The sequence below is a fragment of the Periplaneta americana genome, chromosome 3, assembly GCF_040183065.1.
Source record: "Periplaneta americana isolate PAMFEO1 chromosome 3, P.americana_PAMFEO1_priV1, whole genome shotgun sequence".
Lineage (NCBI taxonomy): Eukaryota > Metazoa > Arthropoda > Insecta > Blattodea > Blattidae > Periplaneta > Periplaneta americana.
In genome coordinates, this window is record NC_091119.1 from 32,072,918 (window position 1) to 32,090,537 (window position 17,620).

General features: G+C 36.2%; 1 protein-coding gene across 1 annotated transcript in view; it reads right to left on the reverse strand.

The window, feature by feature from the left end:
• Rab3-GAP (Rab3 GTPase activating protein) overlaps window positions 1–17,620 on the reverse strand; it is a 78,925-nt gene that overhangs the window by 11,940 nt on the left and 49,365 nt on the right. Inside the window, exons 17-21 of the mRNA XM_069820244.1 lie at window positions 16,738–16,856; window positions 13,249–13,479; window positions 10,825–10,998; window positions 8,432–8,613; window positions 7,552–7,779 (exon numbers count right to left, since the gene is read on the reverse strand). Of these exons, the coding sequence (XP_069676345.1) occupies window positions 7,552–7,779; window positions 8,432–8,613; window positions 10,825–10,998; window positions 13,249–13,479; window positions 16,738–16,856 (934 nt within the window). The remainder of the gene's footprint in view (window positions 1–7,551; window positions 7,780–8,431; window positions 8,614–10,824; window positions 10,999–13,248; window positions 13,480–16,737; window positions 16,857–17,620) is intronic.

A 17,620-nucleotide genomic window follows, 5' to 3' on the forward strand; every position in this document is an offset into this window, starting at 1 on the left:
AAAAAGGTGCTTTTCCGGCACAAATATAGGTTTAAGGCATGTATGGTTCATTTAGGCATTTTAGGTCCTATTTTAGGTCCATGTATTGTGGGTCCCTATCACCACGGCATGGCGCATCCTCAGGATGCATATAGAGGAGACGGCCTCCAGATACGGAGGGTAGCTGTGAATATATTGAATAAACAGTCATAGACAGCCAATAAGGGGTGGTCCTCCAGCTTGGGGGTTGGGTGAAGAGCTAACAACCCATCACCATAAAAAACAGCTTGTTACAAAACCATACAATAAGCCTCAGAAAGAGACTGATTCTCTGGCACGACCACAGCAAAGGAATAAGGTTATGAGATTTGGTACGTGGAACGTAACTAGTATTTATAGAACAGGAGGGGTAACATCAGTAGCAAAAGAACTAGCATTACCTATAATCATCAAGCATGATAAAGAAGGCTACTCAAAAACAGGTTTTATGCAATTTTTAAAAGCTATTCTCTGTTACATATAACAGTTCCTATTGACAGCTAATTTTCTTGTATTCAAGCTTTTCAATCAAGAAAAATTAATTCCAATCACAAGATTACTACAAAATTAATTCTTGCTCATACTCACTACCAGACACAGGAGGAAACTTAACTTTCTTCTAAAGGGACTGGGTGAGTCTGATTGTCTTGTGTTTGTGTTGTGTTACCTTTACTGTCATGTCAGATAAGTTACCGGTCTGTAGTGTAATGCATGACATTAGTTGAAATTATTATTTTAATACGGATTAAACATTTATAGTTAAGAATTTCATTTACACTGGGAAGTTCTTATGCAAAGTTGCCTTTACAATCTGAAACAAAATCACAGTAGAACCCCTCTTATCCGGCACCAAAGGGACCAGGCTAGTTCCAGATACATTGAATAAATACTGGTACTTACATACAAAAAAATGTTCGTATTTCATGCAGGGGCGGCCCGTCCCTATGTGCTACGGTGCTACAGCACACTGATAATTTTTGCCCAAATAATGTTTTTGTAATATCATAGTATCTGATCCGTCATTTAACAATTTCCCGTGGTTATATTCATGACGCATTATCGAGTGTTTAGTCTTCGCTCTTCGGTGCCTCAGGGGGTTCATTGTGCTACTCTGAACTTCGTATGAGAATGTAGACATTTATGCTCATGTGTGAAGATGAAATCACTGCTCTGATTGGCTATTTTTACGTGGGAAAGTGCTGTAGTCAGCTTCAGCCAAAGAGTTTGTAATATATAACTAGAGACACCACCGGCGCTAGTTTCGCGTACAAAATTGAACCGCTGTTCGGCCGCCATTAAAGGGAGTTGATGCTTCTCCGGGAGTGCATGCTTATTGAGGAGTACGAATAAATATAAGTACACTTGAAGGGAAATAATAAGAAAATGGTGAAATACTGCGCCACTACTATTGTAGGATGCTCAGGAGAGCATGCATATCTCAATATTTGGAAGAATGTTCCAAATGCAGTTCCTCCTTTGTATGTGTTTACAGAATATCGGAATATTTCTTGGATAAAGTTTTTCCAGAAACATTAATCAGGTTGATTTCAACAATGTATGTAAGGGTTAGGTGCCATCACATTACAGTAGATTATAATAGCAGAGTGCATAAGAAAATCCGCAGACTATATCTGTCTAAAACTGTTTTGTTTCACAATAAATGAATTAATCATGTAATTTCCGTTTTGTACAGCATGTACTTCTAGTTTTTGGTTGTATTAAATGCAAAGAAATTAGTGAAAATATAGCTGATGACCTAGCTAGGCCTATTATTACCACTACTACTAGGTCTACTATGACCACTACTACTAGGCCTACTATTACCACAAAATTAAGCCTATTACTACCACTAGTACTAGGCCTACTATTACCACAAAACTAGGCCCACTATTACCACTACTGCTAGGCCTACTATTACCACTACTACTAGGTCTACTATTGCCACTACTACTAGGCCTACTATTGCCACTACTACTAGGCCTACTATTGCCACAAAAACTAGACCTACTACTAGCACTACTACTACACCTACTATTACCATTACTACTAGGCCTACTATTACCACTACTAATAGGCCTACTATTACCACTACTACTACGTCTACTATTACCACTACTACTAGGTCTACTATTACCACTGCTTCTAGGCCTACTAATACTACCAAAACTAGCCCTCCTATCACCATTACTACTAGGCCTATTACCACTACTACAAATCCTATTATTACCACTACTACTAGGCCTACTATTACCACTATTACTAGGCCTACTATTACCACTACTACTAGGCCTACTATTACCACTACTACTAGGCCTACTAATACTACCAAAACTAGCCCTCCTATTACCATTACTACTAGGCCTATTACTACTACTACAAGGCCTATTATTACCACTACTACTAGGTCTATTATTACCACTACTACTAGGCCTACTATTACCACTATTCCTAGGCCTACTATTACCGCTACAAATTGTATTAAAAAGTCTGTACTGACCTCTAACTTGGTGGTCATCAACTACACAATGATTAGATTGTTTTATGATAAAATTTATTCTCATTATATTTTAAATCAGTTTCCAGAATTTTTATGATCTCATATTGCACCACTAAATATTCTCTAAGCACCATATACCTTCCTCATCCTTTGCATGAAATGACTGAAATATAGATAATTTTAAATATTACAGTAAATGTCCATTATTATGTCCTTAAAACAATACTAGTAGGCCTAATACTGAAAATTAATGTTGACATTGCCATTATTCGATATTTCACATACTTATCCCGAGTGTATATGGTGATTTAATTTAATTTTTAGAATTTCGCCAAAGATGAATCATTATAATACTTTAATAAATATAGCGCTCCTCTGCCATTCATGCTTATTTCATCACGACTCATCCTTTGTAAAAGATGTTTAAAACAGTGTCTATCACCATGCTACATCAATGTATTGTGGTACTGTTTTCGAATTTCGCGCTGCAAGCACTCCCTTTAATGGCGGATGCTAGCCGATTCAATTTGTGACATTTTTCTTGCCTGCCACTCACGGGTATGTGTCTCTAATAAGTATTACAAACTCTTTGGCTTCAGCACAACACAGCATGGAGATTGCAAAAGTAAAGCATAACGAAAGAATGCTTGTTTGTGGAAGAACTCGGAACTATTTACAATGTATTTTGTAATTCAAATATCAGACTGCTGCTGCCATCTACCTGTAGGCCTATGAGGTTCCTCCTGAATCAGCTAGCAAGTGACGGAAAATGGAATCCCAGAAAATTGAAGCCAAAGAAGTATGTGATTGTACACTTCTGGAAGCTACTCACCGTTTCCAGTCTTTAAGCTACCTAGACGCAACAAAATTGTTAAACAGCAACATTTTTGAGAATTTTCCGTATAATTATCGTGAACGCGAACTTGAAGTTGCTGTCAACAGCTATACTATACTGAACAAAAGAGTGTTAAAGACACAACTTGGAGTTCTATATGGAAAACCTGACTTCCAAAATATAGATGTCTGTTCAATTGTTACAATACATAGTCTCCAACAATTTACAGGATCCATTCCGTGAAGTAACGAAGTTGTTAAATATTTTGGTTACAACACCAATGGCCAATGCTGAGACAGAAAGATGTTTTTCTAGCTTGAAACGCATAAAAACGATTTTTAAGGAACACTATGTCCCAGGATCGTCTCACTGCTCTTGCAATACTGTCAATAGAAAAGAGTATGGTGTCCAAGATGGAGGGGTTTAACACCAGGGTAATTGACAAGTTCTGCAGTAGGAAGGAACGTCAAATGGACTTCATATTTCATCACTAGGCTAGTCTCAAATTTAGATAAATACATATAAGTGTATACAGTAGGCCGATATAGAGATTGTAGCACACTCATTGTTTTGACCACCAGTCGCTACTGATTTCATGGTGCCAAATGTTGAAACTGCAGCCATATGAAGCTTATTTCTCTATCACTTACTCATAACTGAATAAACATAAAAACTATGTGGATTTTCCTTATTAAAATACATCACACAACACAAATAATACACTAATTTTAGGTTTCAATATTCACTGAATATTCTAACCTCAAATTAACGTAAGCTATTATTTGTGTTGTGTGATGTCTTTTAATAAAGAAAATCCACACAATTTTTATGTTTATTTAATAATATGTTCGGGCCGTCAATGTTGCCACATTAGGAAGCTCGCCACATTGAAGACTTTATCATCATTTAAAATCCATCACCCTAGGCCACGTATGAGCCTGCAATTCTTGGATCCCATGGTTGGTTTGGGTGAAAGTAAGATTCAGAAAAACTACACGTATTTGTTGTAACAGTCAGGATCCCTGAAAGAACTAACAGCAAATAAAACAATGTGAATGCCAGAGATGTTGAACACAATTGCTTTCCAAAACACGATACAATTTATATGGGGTCTGAGGCATTCGGAAATGAGATAGAAATGCACTGACAAAAGAAGAGGCAACGTCCTCTTTTGTCAGATCATTAGTAAAGTCAGAAAGGGGGCGGGGGGGGGGGGAAGGAATGATAAACTACAATGTGAATGCGGATTTATGGCAAAGGGTCTTATGGCTGTGTGTAAAAGGTGTGTGAGCTCCAAGCCTCTTGGCCACTTGTCTCATTCTACTATTCCAATGAAGGAACTTATTAGGTGGAAGTCGGGGGCATAAGTCGCAGAGCACTACTAGAGGCAAGGTTATGTAGCAGCAGTACTGAGTCACCCGTAAATGTTAGAGAGTGACAAGCATGACAATTTTCACTAGTCTTGGGGTTAGTGAGTGAACTCCATGTGCTCGGAATTGAACCATAGCTCTATTATAAGCCCACAAAGCAAACAAAAACTAACTACATCAACTCCACTGGGAAAGGAAGTACTGGATTATAACATCAGACACATGAATTGATTGAGATCAGAATAGGAAATAAGCATATGATATTCTTCAACAGGAAGCAAACGAGTGTGGTAACTGGTTTACTGACCAGTCAGAATGCTCTTAATAAACATTTACAAGTGACGACCATTACTAGATATCAAATTTGTAGGAAATGCACACACAAGGACAGCGCAGCTCATTTTCTATGCCAGTGTAAGGCTACATCTTCTGAGCTCAGCTAGACAGGATCTGAAAGGTATGAAATTATCAGACTTGGGAGTCAGCTGAACATTCACGAGAAGATCAGATCTACTTGAATAAATATCTGGGGGTAGAGAGCCCAATGAGTTTACTCTGAGACTAAATGGAATGTGGCCCATAAATGAACACCATATTCATTCATTTTGACGGGAGTAATAAGTGAAAATAATTTGCATACAGTATTTCCTCGTGTAACTTACACCTCTGTGTATTTTGCGCACCCTAATTTTCTTACGATTATTTTGGATTTTGTTTTCTCGTCGGGTATTTTACATATCAACATTAAATACAGTATGAGTTTTCCTTTCTGTACGTATTGATTTTATTGCTTTTAATAGATAGTTGAGCAATTGGCATTGCAACATAAAGTTGCATCAAGGGCGCATTACTACTACTTACTATGATCTCATTAATTATAAAGCTATTGAATAGATATAGCACATACAATACATTCATTATGATTACAACAAATTTAATACCGTAATTGTTAAATAAAGACTGTGAAAACTTTTTGGTGCTATAAAACTGAAATAAAATATTAACACAACTTACCATACTCTTAATCACACTAAAAAGCATAGACCAAGCCCTTCAATAAAAAAAATCTGCGTATTTTACGCATCCCAATTTTTCAATGGCCGAAAATGGTTAAAGAAGTGAACAAATAATGCGAGGAAATACGGTATATTACTTCAAAGGACTATGGTACATAGTTATCTTTGGATGATTTTTAGTTAAAATATATATAAAATTTCAGTATATACAGAGTAATTCACGAGGATTTACCGCTTATTTCCGAAGACATTCTGAACAAAAAATGTCATATAAACACGTGTCCTAATCTCAATATTTTCAGAGTTACATTAATTTGAAGTTGTTTGTAAAATGCCATTATTCTTTAGTTATAACAGTAAAAGAATATTACAAATTAAGAATGAACTATTCAGGAGCATCTTTTCTTTAATTAGCTAGTATTCTGAAGCTAAAAATGTGTTGTGAATTCCAGAGTTGCTTCGTACAGAATTTTTTTTCGATTTTTAAGTACACAATTACAATTGTTACAAATCACGCCACCCTTGTAAATTCTTTAAGACTATACATTAGGATGCAGAATTAAACTGTAAAGAATCAAGTTTCTGAAGTCGTATGATTTGTAACAATTTTCGTGATAAATGATATAATTTTTGGTTAAAATTTGAAAAACAAAATCTGCACAAAGCAATTAACAATACATGTTTAGCTTCAGAACACTAGGCAATTAAAGAAATAATACTTTTGAATAGTTCATTCTCTATTTATAATATTCTTTTACCTTTAAAACTAAAGAAAAAAGGTATTTTACTAACAACTTCAAATTCATTTTGAATCTTGCGTACACTACTTTTAACACTTGAATATAAGTAATTGATTAACTAGTGGACTGACTGGTGTTAATTATGTAAGTCTGTGCGGCTTACAGCTGCTTCGGTGTTTCATCACACCATCCTCAGAGCCTACTAGATCTCGGCATCATCTCGAACTTCTCTGCCTGTTATGTGGGTGCGTTTGATTGTTGAAAGGTGTTGAAAAGTGGAGTCGAATAATGTGTGTGTATTGAAATTGATCTGTGTGTTGAGAATTTGATCGGGGTGTGTTTTAGTGTGTTTGTACATAAATGCGGACATGGAAATCCTACACATACAACCCAAGAACCTAAAACTTAACACACTAGATCAATTCGAAATATACAAACACACTAAAACACACCCCGATCAAATTCTCAACACACAGATCAATTTCAGTACACACACACTATTCGACTCCACTTTTCAACACCTTTCAACAATCAAATGCACTCACATAACAGGCAGAGAAGTTCGAGATGACGTCGAGATCTAGTAGGTTCTGAGGATGGTGTGATGAAACACAGAAACAGCTGTAAGCCGCACAGACTTACATAATTAACACGAGTCAGTCCGCTAGTTAATCAATTACTTAACTTCAAATTAGTGTAACTCTGAAAATATTGAGATTAGGACACATATTTATAGGACATTTTTTGCTCAGAAAGTCTTTGGAAATAAGCTCCGTAAGTGGCGGTAAATCCTCGTGAATCACCCTGTATATCCTGATACATTTGCCTTAAATAAGAATGCAAGAAGCTAAGTTACTATTCCAGCTTCTGCTTGCAGAAACCGAGAAAATAATTCCAGAACACAAAGTCTGCATATAAGATGCTTGAAATTCAACTCTTCGAAATATATAAGAACACTTTACAAATGGGTTTCTTTAACAGAAAGAAAATGTTTCAATAATATCTAAAATATATAACTTAAATTCAAAGTCAAGTAACAGTTTTAATTCCAAGAAAACTTATGTAATAAACATACCACATTATCAAAAAGAGATGAGATGGGTTTTGGGAACCGCATGCTAAAAAATGCCAACATATGCAGTGCCATTGCAAGTTGGTAATGGAGGTGAAGTAACTCATAGTTAACTGCAGGCTGGGCCATAGCTAGTTCAACCAAAGGTGGGGGGCCGGATACTCCACAGTTCCAAAGTTCTTCGTATCTACTGATATCCATTGGGGTATGTGCAACACTCATTAAGCTGGCCTGTAAGTTCAATAGTAAAAGAAAATTGACAATCTTCAGATGTTTCGAAAGAAAAATGTTTAAACTCTAATACATATATTTAATCATCATCTGTACAAATTACTACACATATAGAGTGGCTTATAAAACATGTACATGCATGGTGGTGCATAAAATATTGAACAAGTATGTAATATTTCAGTTTTTCAGTGGCCGAACTTGTAAAGTGCACTGGCATTTCAGTTCTAATGCTGTCCCTTTGGTGTTTATTGTCGCAATAATCTATACATAGTGTTTTTAGTGGTAGCCTACATTGTATGAAAATGTTCACGGAACTGTATCTGTGTAAAAATCTCTCTTCATTTTCGCATAAATATTGTCAATTTTGCTCTTTGACAGTAAGCCATTTCTTTTCAGCCATCTTACAAACAGATCTGTCCTGAACCGTAGAGGACTTTTCACAAATCATTGCATTTCTTTGAGCGAAGTTTGAAGCATCTCACTCTAACAGTATGGCTGTAATATTGACAACAAATGGTTCAACATTTCATGCGCCACTCTATATTACTAACAGAGATACAAAAGACATTTGTAATTAAAACAAATCTTATCTCTTTGCAACATTTCATGCATTCAGTGCTTCCACTCAAAGATTTATTTTTTACACACTTACTTCCATGAATGTATCCAAGAAGACCATACAAGTATCCAAAAATAGAGGCATCTCCAGATCTGATATACCGATGTCTTGTCTGCACAGGCGTTCCTTAGGAACTTTACCTACTTTTTGAAAGAGTCGAGCAGCTGATTCAAACTTCTGTCTAAGATGCATTGACCATATCAAACTACACAATCCTGCACAGAATTTACATTTGTATTATACACTGCTCAAAAAATTTTTTGAATATTATTTTATTGCAAAGTTATGAAGAAATATGCAATATACAGGGCATATCAAAAGTCCGGTAACGCTTTCAATATTTTATTACACAAAAACTACTAATGATAGCACTTTCGAACACACGTCAGTTTAAAGTCAAACTCTCAAAGTTCTGTTTACACCTTACAGAAATTCAATGTGTGAACCACGAGTGACTCGGAAAATTAACAAGCACAACTGTCGTGTTTGGGGTACACAGAAACCTCACAGAATCATTGAACATGAGCGTGATTCACCAAAGGTGAATGTTTTCTGCGCGTTGTCACAACGAAAACTGTACGGACCTTTCTTCTTCATTGAGGCTACTGTGACTGGACATTCATATCTGGACATGCTGGAGCAATGGTTGGTGCCTCAACTTAGACAAGATCTCGATGACGATTTCATCTTTCAGCAAGATGGGGCTCCGCCACATTTCCACAATGCAGTTCGTGCTTACCTGAATACAGAGATGTCTGATCGTTGGATAGGACGTGCTGGAGTAAGAGACAGATGTTTCATGACATGGCCACCAAGGTCACCCGATATGACTGCATGTGACTTTTTTCTATGGGGGTAACTAAAGGACCATGTGTTTGTACCGTCTTTGCCACGTGATTTAGAGGAACTAAAAACCAGAATTCGAGAAGCTGCCACCACGGTCACAGAGGATATGTTGAAAAGGGTATGGAAAGAGTTTGATTATCGTTTGGACATCTGCCAAGTCAATCGTGGTTCACACATTGAATCTCTGTAAGGTGTAAACAGAACTTTGAGAGTTTGACTTTAAACTGATGCGTGTTTGAAAGTGCTATCATTTGTAGTTTTTGTGTAATAAAATATTGAAAGTGTTTACCGGACTTTTGATATGCGCTGTACATATATTGAGCACAGTACATTCTATAAAGTTGAATGGCATTGGGATAGAAAGCATGCAGCCACAGCTTCAGATTCTGAACTTCAATATTTGCAAGTAGTAAATTAGAAAGTACCTCTGTCTGAAGTTCTGGCTGGTATTATGTACACCGTTCGACACAGAAAATGGTCGCTATCATGTAGCGTGAATTGCCTTAAGTGTCTTTCGGGTTGACACGAGATTCACATGAGAAAATATTCAGCATTGATATCCGAGGATGAAATCACGACGTAACAGTGACGTATTTGTAGGTCACAAAATGACATAGGTACGGTATTCCCTACGAAGTCTTTATGGCTTAGTGATATAGCTCTTTCTTCTCATTACAAGGACTGGGCAATAGTGGAGAAAAACCTGTCTATAATCTGAGGAAATGCTGCATCAGTGGGCTGAAATAATAGTAGGTTAGCTAGGTAATGGGTAAATGGAAGTGACTGTTGTACTTTTTTCAGTGTTAAATAGTGCTATAAATAAAGTGAAAGCAATGTTGTTAGGATACGATGGCTAATGTGTTGTATGAGAAGAGTTTAGACAGTGAATATAATAATAGTTCAAGTTTTTAGTGAAATAGTCAATAAGGGTTAGGTCTTATATATTAAATAAGTTATATGTATTGTTATTTAAAGTATTAAGTTAGTTATGAAGGTAGGAATGATTTTTAAGGAAACTGAGAATAAGAGAAGGGAAGTAGAATAGTAGTGGATAAAGTAAAAGGATGGTCAAGTGAAAGTGAAGGGACATGAAAGACATAGCAAGAACAGGCTTCAAGTGTTAAGATACATCTTGTTGAAAGTTGTAAATAGTGCAAGTAAGGGAATGCTGGCCCGAATACAGAAATGTGAAGGGCCAGCAGGACAGAAGATTTTGAGAAATATATATCATATCATATCATCATATCATTACAAAGACCAGGCTTCAAATCTCTCTATGTAAAGTGCACACATGTAAACGCAGCGCACACAAAGATTCTAGAACTATTCCAAGGTGGGACTTATGTAGTCTCTGAACAGTGACCAATTTCTGTGTCAAAAGGTGTACATCTATTATCATGTAGTACATCACACTTGATGATATGTATCACAGAAAGAAAAATTGTTTGTATACATCTGAAGACTGATTAGTGAAATATGTAGCTAGTCGGTGATGTATGAAATGGAGAGGAAAACAAACTATCCACCTTACCCCATTCAGAAAAACATGAATATGTTATGTTAGTTCCTGTATATCTCACCTTCTTTCAGATGAGGTGATGGAATTACTTGTAGACATTTTATTGCAGCACGGAGAGCATTAAGTTCATCTACATTGCGGTGCCATGTTAACATGAATTCCCAACACAAATTGGCCAGCAAAATACTCGATGATAAACTGTAGGGAAAATGACGCTTCAGTGTCGAGAGATTACCTGTGAAAGAGAATGTCTGTATTGAAGAATACATTTTACCCAACAATTTATTACAATTTGCTTGCAACTATATGCCTTACCTTTCAAGCAGGTCAGTCATGGAGGAAAAAAGAAGTAATAATGCATTTTGATACTATTATATAGGGTGTAACGAAAATAGTGGGTCAAACTTCAGGTATGGAGTCCTCATATGTAGAAAAGAAAAAAAAGTTACAGGAACATGAGTCCGGAAAGGCCTGGTTGCCACGTTATAAGGGTTACAAGGAGGATCATTGTACACTACAAAACTTAGGTATTAGTTGATTAATGTTTCAGTCTGTGTACATTTGTTTACAGGAACTGTTCAAAATGTCCACCTCCTGCCTGAATACAGGTCGCAGTTCGTCATCGCACTGCCATCCGAACCTGCTCCCAAATTCCTGGCATAGCACTTTTTGTCCGATAATGTTGCTCAATTCGCACACATTTCAGTCTGGATGAACGTAAACATCTTAATGCAACATTCCCTGGCCAATGGATAGGGCAAGGTGGGACAACTGCTTGGCCTCCATGCTCACCAGATCTCAACCTACTGGACTTCTACTTGTAGGGGCACTTGAAGTCGCTTGTGTATTCGTCGCCTGTGAACGATGTGGAAACTCTGTGCCTGCAAGTTGAGCAACACTGTTGGACAATACGTGCTACGCCAGGAATTTGGGAGCAGATCGGGACATCAATGCGACGAACTGCGCCCTGTATTCATGCAGGAGGTGGACATTTTGAACAGTTCCGGTAAACATATACAGACTGAAACATTAATCAATTAATACCCAAGTTTTATACTACACAATGATCCTCCTTGTAGCCCCTCTAGCGCGGCAACCAGGCATTTCCAGATCTATGTTCATATAACCTTTTATTCTTTATGCTCGACCATGCCGAAATGTAGTAATTATACACCTGGTAGCAGCCCTTTAATGGACCTCATTAAAGTACACCTATTCATTAAAGTTCAGGTGTTCCACCAATCAGAAAATACCATTGTAGCAATATGAAAGCGCAAGTATTGATTATTCTCGGATATCATAACATTGAAACGTCACGGAGGCTGGAAATCCAATACTGTCGCAGAAGGTTATGTTGAAGAATCAATCCAAAATAAAATTGAAATCTCAAATACAATATTAAACTTAGTCGAAAAAAAAACACACAAATTAACATCAATTCACCGTCATCTTCCAGCCTTTCATAAAGCACATTCCCACAAATTCATTTCACCAATTGCACAATAAATCACCTATATTTGAAATAAAGTCAGTTCTGTTACTATAATAATAAGCGTTAATTGTAAATAATATTCAAATAAATTCAATTTGTCATCTCGTTTCTCAATGTCTAATTCAATTTCAAGGTTATATCAAGATGAATGTTTATTTTACTCTCTAGATTATATCAAGGTCAATGTCTACATTTGTTTCTCGGAAAAAATCAATACTTTCGCGTCTCACAATTTACGAGGTATTGCACAAGGTCAGTTCCGCTCCTCAGTCAGATAAGAATAACATGAATACTTATGAATAATTTCAAGTTAGAAATATGCTCGAGCATAAACAGTCGTATGAAAGTTGACTATAATGGTAATTAAGACGCTTGTATGAAAATTATGAAACTTGCTTGCTCTCGTTTCATAAACATACTCGCGTATTAATTACTACCATTATAGGTTCGTTGCATAATGTACTATTTCTAATTTAATTTTATGTTTTATTTAACGATGCTCGCAACTGCAGAGGTTATATCAGCGTCGCCGGATATGCCGGAATTTTGTCCCGCAGGAGTTCTTTTACATGCCAGTAAATCTACTGACATGAGCCTGTCGCATTTAAGCATACTTAAATGCCATCGACCAGGCCCGGGATCGAACCCGCAACCTTGGGCATAGAAGGCCAGCGCTATACCAACTCGCCAACCAGGTCGACTGTACTATTTCTGTATATGAGGAATCCATATCTGAAATTTGGCCCACTATTTTCGTTACACGCTATATAATATCATCATACCAGAAAGGTGTATTATCAAATGTTGCATTATTGAAATATTTTAATATAACCTATTCATGTTTGAAAAGAAACATTTGACAGTTACAGCGGACATGAGAAAGAATCAAAGAAAGTACCTTGTTATGCAGACAAGGATAAGAAAAATCATTCTGTATTTGGCTATAATGTAAATTTTCAGTTTTGTCGATACATAATGGCAGTTCATACTAACTTAGAATCTCAGTTTCGTGTTCATTTGCTGGTGTAACTTCTGAGCCTTGTTCCACCTCCAGTTTGCTGCCTTCTTTTATGTCTAATGACGTTGTTTTCCTGAATCTACTCTCTTCCCCAGGTTGTTCTTGCTGCTCAACACTGTCAAATTCAACATCAGACAAGTCCACTAGTCGATGTGGGTCAATTCCTGTAGAACTGAGCCATTGGGCGACAAGCTGCGACACTGAGCCTACAACATAACAAATTGCGAAAGTATATTGGCAACAATATTTCTCACATTATTCTGCAAAGTGACGTTTAGCAAACAGGTTTCATATGGACTAAAACTATCAAAATAAAATACTTTCTTACTTACTGGCTTTTAAAGAACCCGGAGGTTCACTGCCGCCCTCACATAAGCCCGCCATTGGTCCCTATCCTGAGCAAGATTAATCCAGTCTCTACCATCTTATCCCACCTCCCTCAAACCCATTTTAATATTATCTTCCCACCTACGTCTCGGCCTCCCCAAAGGTCTTTTTCCCTCCGGCCACCCAACTAACACTCTATATGCATTTCTGGATTCGCCCATACGTGCTACATGTCCTGCCCATCTCAAACGTCTGGATTTTATGTTCCTAATTATGTCAGGTGAAGAATACAATGTCTGCAGCTCTGCTTTGTGTAACTTTCTCCATTCTCCTGTAACTTCATCCCTCTTAGCCCCAAATATTTTCCTAAGAAACTTATTCTCAAACACACTTAATGTCTGTTCCTCTCTCAAAGTGAGAGTCCAAGTTTCACAACCATACAGAACAACAGGTAATATAACTGTTTTATAAATTCTAACTTTCAGATTTTTTGACACAAGACTAGATGACAAAAGCTTCTCAACCGAATAATAACACAGATTTCCCATATTTATTCTGCATTTAATTTCCTCCCGAGTGTCATTTATATTTGTTACTGTTCCTCCAAGATATTTGAATTTTTCCACCTCTTCGAAAGATAAATCTCCAATTTTTATAGTTCCATTTCGTACAATATTCTGGTCACGAGACATAATCATATACTTAGTCTTTTCAGGATTTACTTCCAACCCTATCGCTTTACTTGCTTCAACTAGAATTTCCGTGTTTTCCCTAATCGGTTGTGGATTTTCTCCTAGCATATTCACGTCATCTGCATAGACAAGAAGCTGATGTAACCCATTCAACTCCAAACCCTATTATCCTGAACTTTCCTAATGGCATATTCTAGAGCGAAGTTAAAAAGTAAAGGTGATAGTGCATCTCCCTGCTTTAGCCTGCAGTGAATTGGAAAAGCATCAGATAGAAACTGGCCTATACGGACTCTGCTGTAAGTTTCACTAAGACACATTTTAATTAATCGAACTAGTTTCTTGGGAATACCAAATTCAATAAGAATATTATATAAAACTTCTCTCTTAACCGAGTCATACGCCTTTTTGAAATCTATGAATAGCTGATGTACTGTACCCTTATACTCCCATTTTTTCTCCAATATCTGTCGAATACAAAAAATCTGATCAATAGTCGATCAAAATAAAATATGGAAGAAATTCTCTTCACTCTGAATGAACTGCATAATGAAGAACATTCTATATGCTGTAAATTGTATAGTAGTCTGTATAGCTCAACTGATGAATTGTTTATGATTATAAATTGAATGAGTCTACTTGATATTAATTGCACAAATTTGTATAGCTTAACGAAAGTATGTTTGTAAATTGAATTAATCTGCTTACTTTGCATTGTATATATTTGTATAGTTTTGGCCGATGAATTTTATATTCTTTAAATTGAATAGTAATCTGTATAGCTCTATTGATAAATTGTTTGTGTTTGTAATTTGAAGTAGTTTGCATGATATGTATTATCAATTTCTGTATATCACAGCTGATTGAATTGTTTATGCCTTAAATTTAATTAACTTACTTGTTTTGTATTATACATATAGTTCAACTGATGAATGATCGTTTGCGTTTGTAAATTTAATAATCTGATTGGCTATGTATTGTATATTTTTAGTACAGCCATCGATGTAGCTCAGTCGGCAGACTCGCTGGGCTGCTGATCCAGAGCTGCGTTCCGGCTTGGGTTGGATCCCTCTTTGGTCTCAATTGAATGGTTTCTTCCGAGGTTTTCCCCAGCCGTGGGACTGAAGCCAGATAGTCTATGGCGAGTGCTCAGCATCAACCCCTTTGATTTGATTACCTGGTTGGGTTTTTCCGAGGTTTTCCCCAACCAAAAGGCAAATGCCAGGTAATCTTTTGGCGAATCCTTGGACCTCACCTCATCTCACTACATCTCGCCAAAACATTGTAAAAAATTGCACCAAATTGTAAAAATTGTAGAAAATTACTAAATTGTAAAACTGTAAAAATTGTAATTGTAATATTGTAAAATTTTTTATTTGTTCCACATCTTAAAGCTTCATTGCTCATGTAAGATCTATGGAATAAAATAAATAAATGAATGAAATGAAATGAATTCGAGTAGATTTACAAGACTGCTTGTTTTGTACTGTATATTTCTGTGTAACTTTTGAATTTTTCTACATCTCAAAGCTATAATGCTTATTTAAGATCTAAGAATACAATAAATGAAATGAAAAAATAAAACGTGTTGATATAAGTTTAACATTTTTCTGTGCCACGAATCTAATAAGTGATCTCAGAATGACTTGATAATACTGCAATTTAGTACAAATTATTACACGAAAAAAAAACATAGTTTTGTAATTCACTTTAATTTAAAAACCATTCAATTTCTCTGTCAGATACTATGTAGTCAGCACTTTCTTTCCAATGCATATTTCAAAACAAATTTAAATAATGAATGTACGAAAACAGTAAAACAATGACACATTAGCAGATCATGATTTTCCAGGTGATATTGACAAAAAATTATTCATAAGCATAATCTCTTAACTACTCCTAACTCAAACAAACAAACAAGTTTGTGTCATGTCACGAAGGTGATACATGCTTTCTTATTATACGTTTTACGCATTTTGTAACAACTGAGATCCTTTAAATCATTAATAAGCTTTGAGGAAAAACACAAAAACCAACCAAGAAGTTACTGCTGCCTTCACTTAACCATCAAACATACGTGCCTAGTTGCTCACTTCTACAAAATTGGCGTACATTTCACTTCTCTCGTCATCTTATGAAAAAAATTGTTTGAATAGATTTCGAGTTCACAGCCCTTTTATGATTTTTATTTAAAATAAAGGCCTATCAATTTTTACTAAAATTATATTTCATGTGTATAACTGACCCTGAGATAATGAATATAAACAAAATCAGCCCTATATTTTAAGAGAAATCGCTGTATGCAGACAGACATACTGACAGCATGCTCAAAACCACTTTTATGATCAGGGATGCCGAAAACATGTATTTGCGTGGTGGAGGGGAAAGATCTCTTTATAGTTTGTATAACGAAAATAACAATTTTAAAATTGCTGAATTTTTAACTACCTTTTCCCTCGTTGAGAACATAGTTAAGTGAAACACCAGGTCTGCTGTATGGACAACAAAACAGCTGAGGTTTTGGAGACATCAATATCCCATCCTTATCTGCTGGTAATGGCTTTTGCCTGGAACATTTAAGAACAGAAATTCCACAGGTTTACTTTCTATATTTTACTAGTTGCTTTACAGAGACAACTGCTTTATATAATACATTTTTGAGTTGTCTGTCACGAAAGTCTAAAGGCTGAATAAATATTTAACCTCTAAATGTAAAGATTATTAATCTCTTTTGGTCCTACAGAATTATCTGTTATGGTTATTATTGGTTAATAATGGAGAAAAATTCGCTCTGGTGCCGGGGATCGAACTCGGGATCCAAATTCTATGCACTGGGTGCTCTACCACTGAGCCACCACTACAGTAGAAAGATGATTGCTGTAACTTCGTAAAAACAGTGAGTGAAACATAGCACTGGTGATTCCTAATAACTTGCATATTTTTACACCCCATGCCAGGCCTGCAGAACTCGTAAGAAGGGGAAATATGACGTCAGCCTCACTCCACTTCTATTGGGGATGATCGACTTCCATGAAGAGTTAGGTATTTACCTTCACTTGTCGTCAAAGGTCCATCAGTGGCGGCATATAATTTTCAAAAAGGATTGTAATAAATTCATTGTTTTTATAATGCGTTGTCTCGTTTCAAGGTTTACAATTATGCTAGATTTCCTGTCGGTAGTTTCTTTGAGATTTCTTTGCGCCTAACCTGTTTTAGATTTTCGAAAACTTTCCTCCTATCATCACCTACGGAAACATAAATTTATAGCATTAAAGTAATGAACCTTGAAAGTCACTATTAATTTCAATTCAAAATGAACACAACGAGTGAC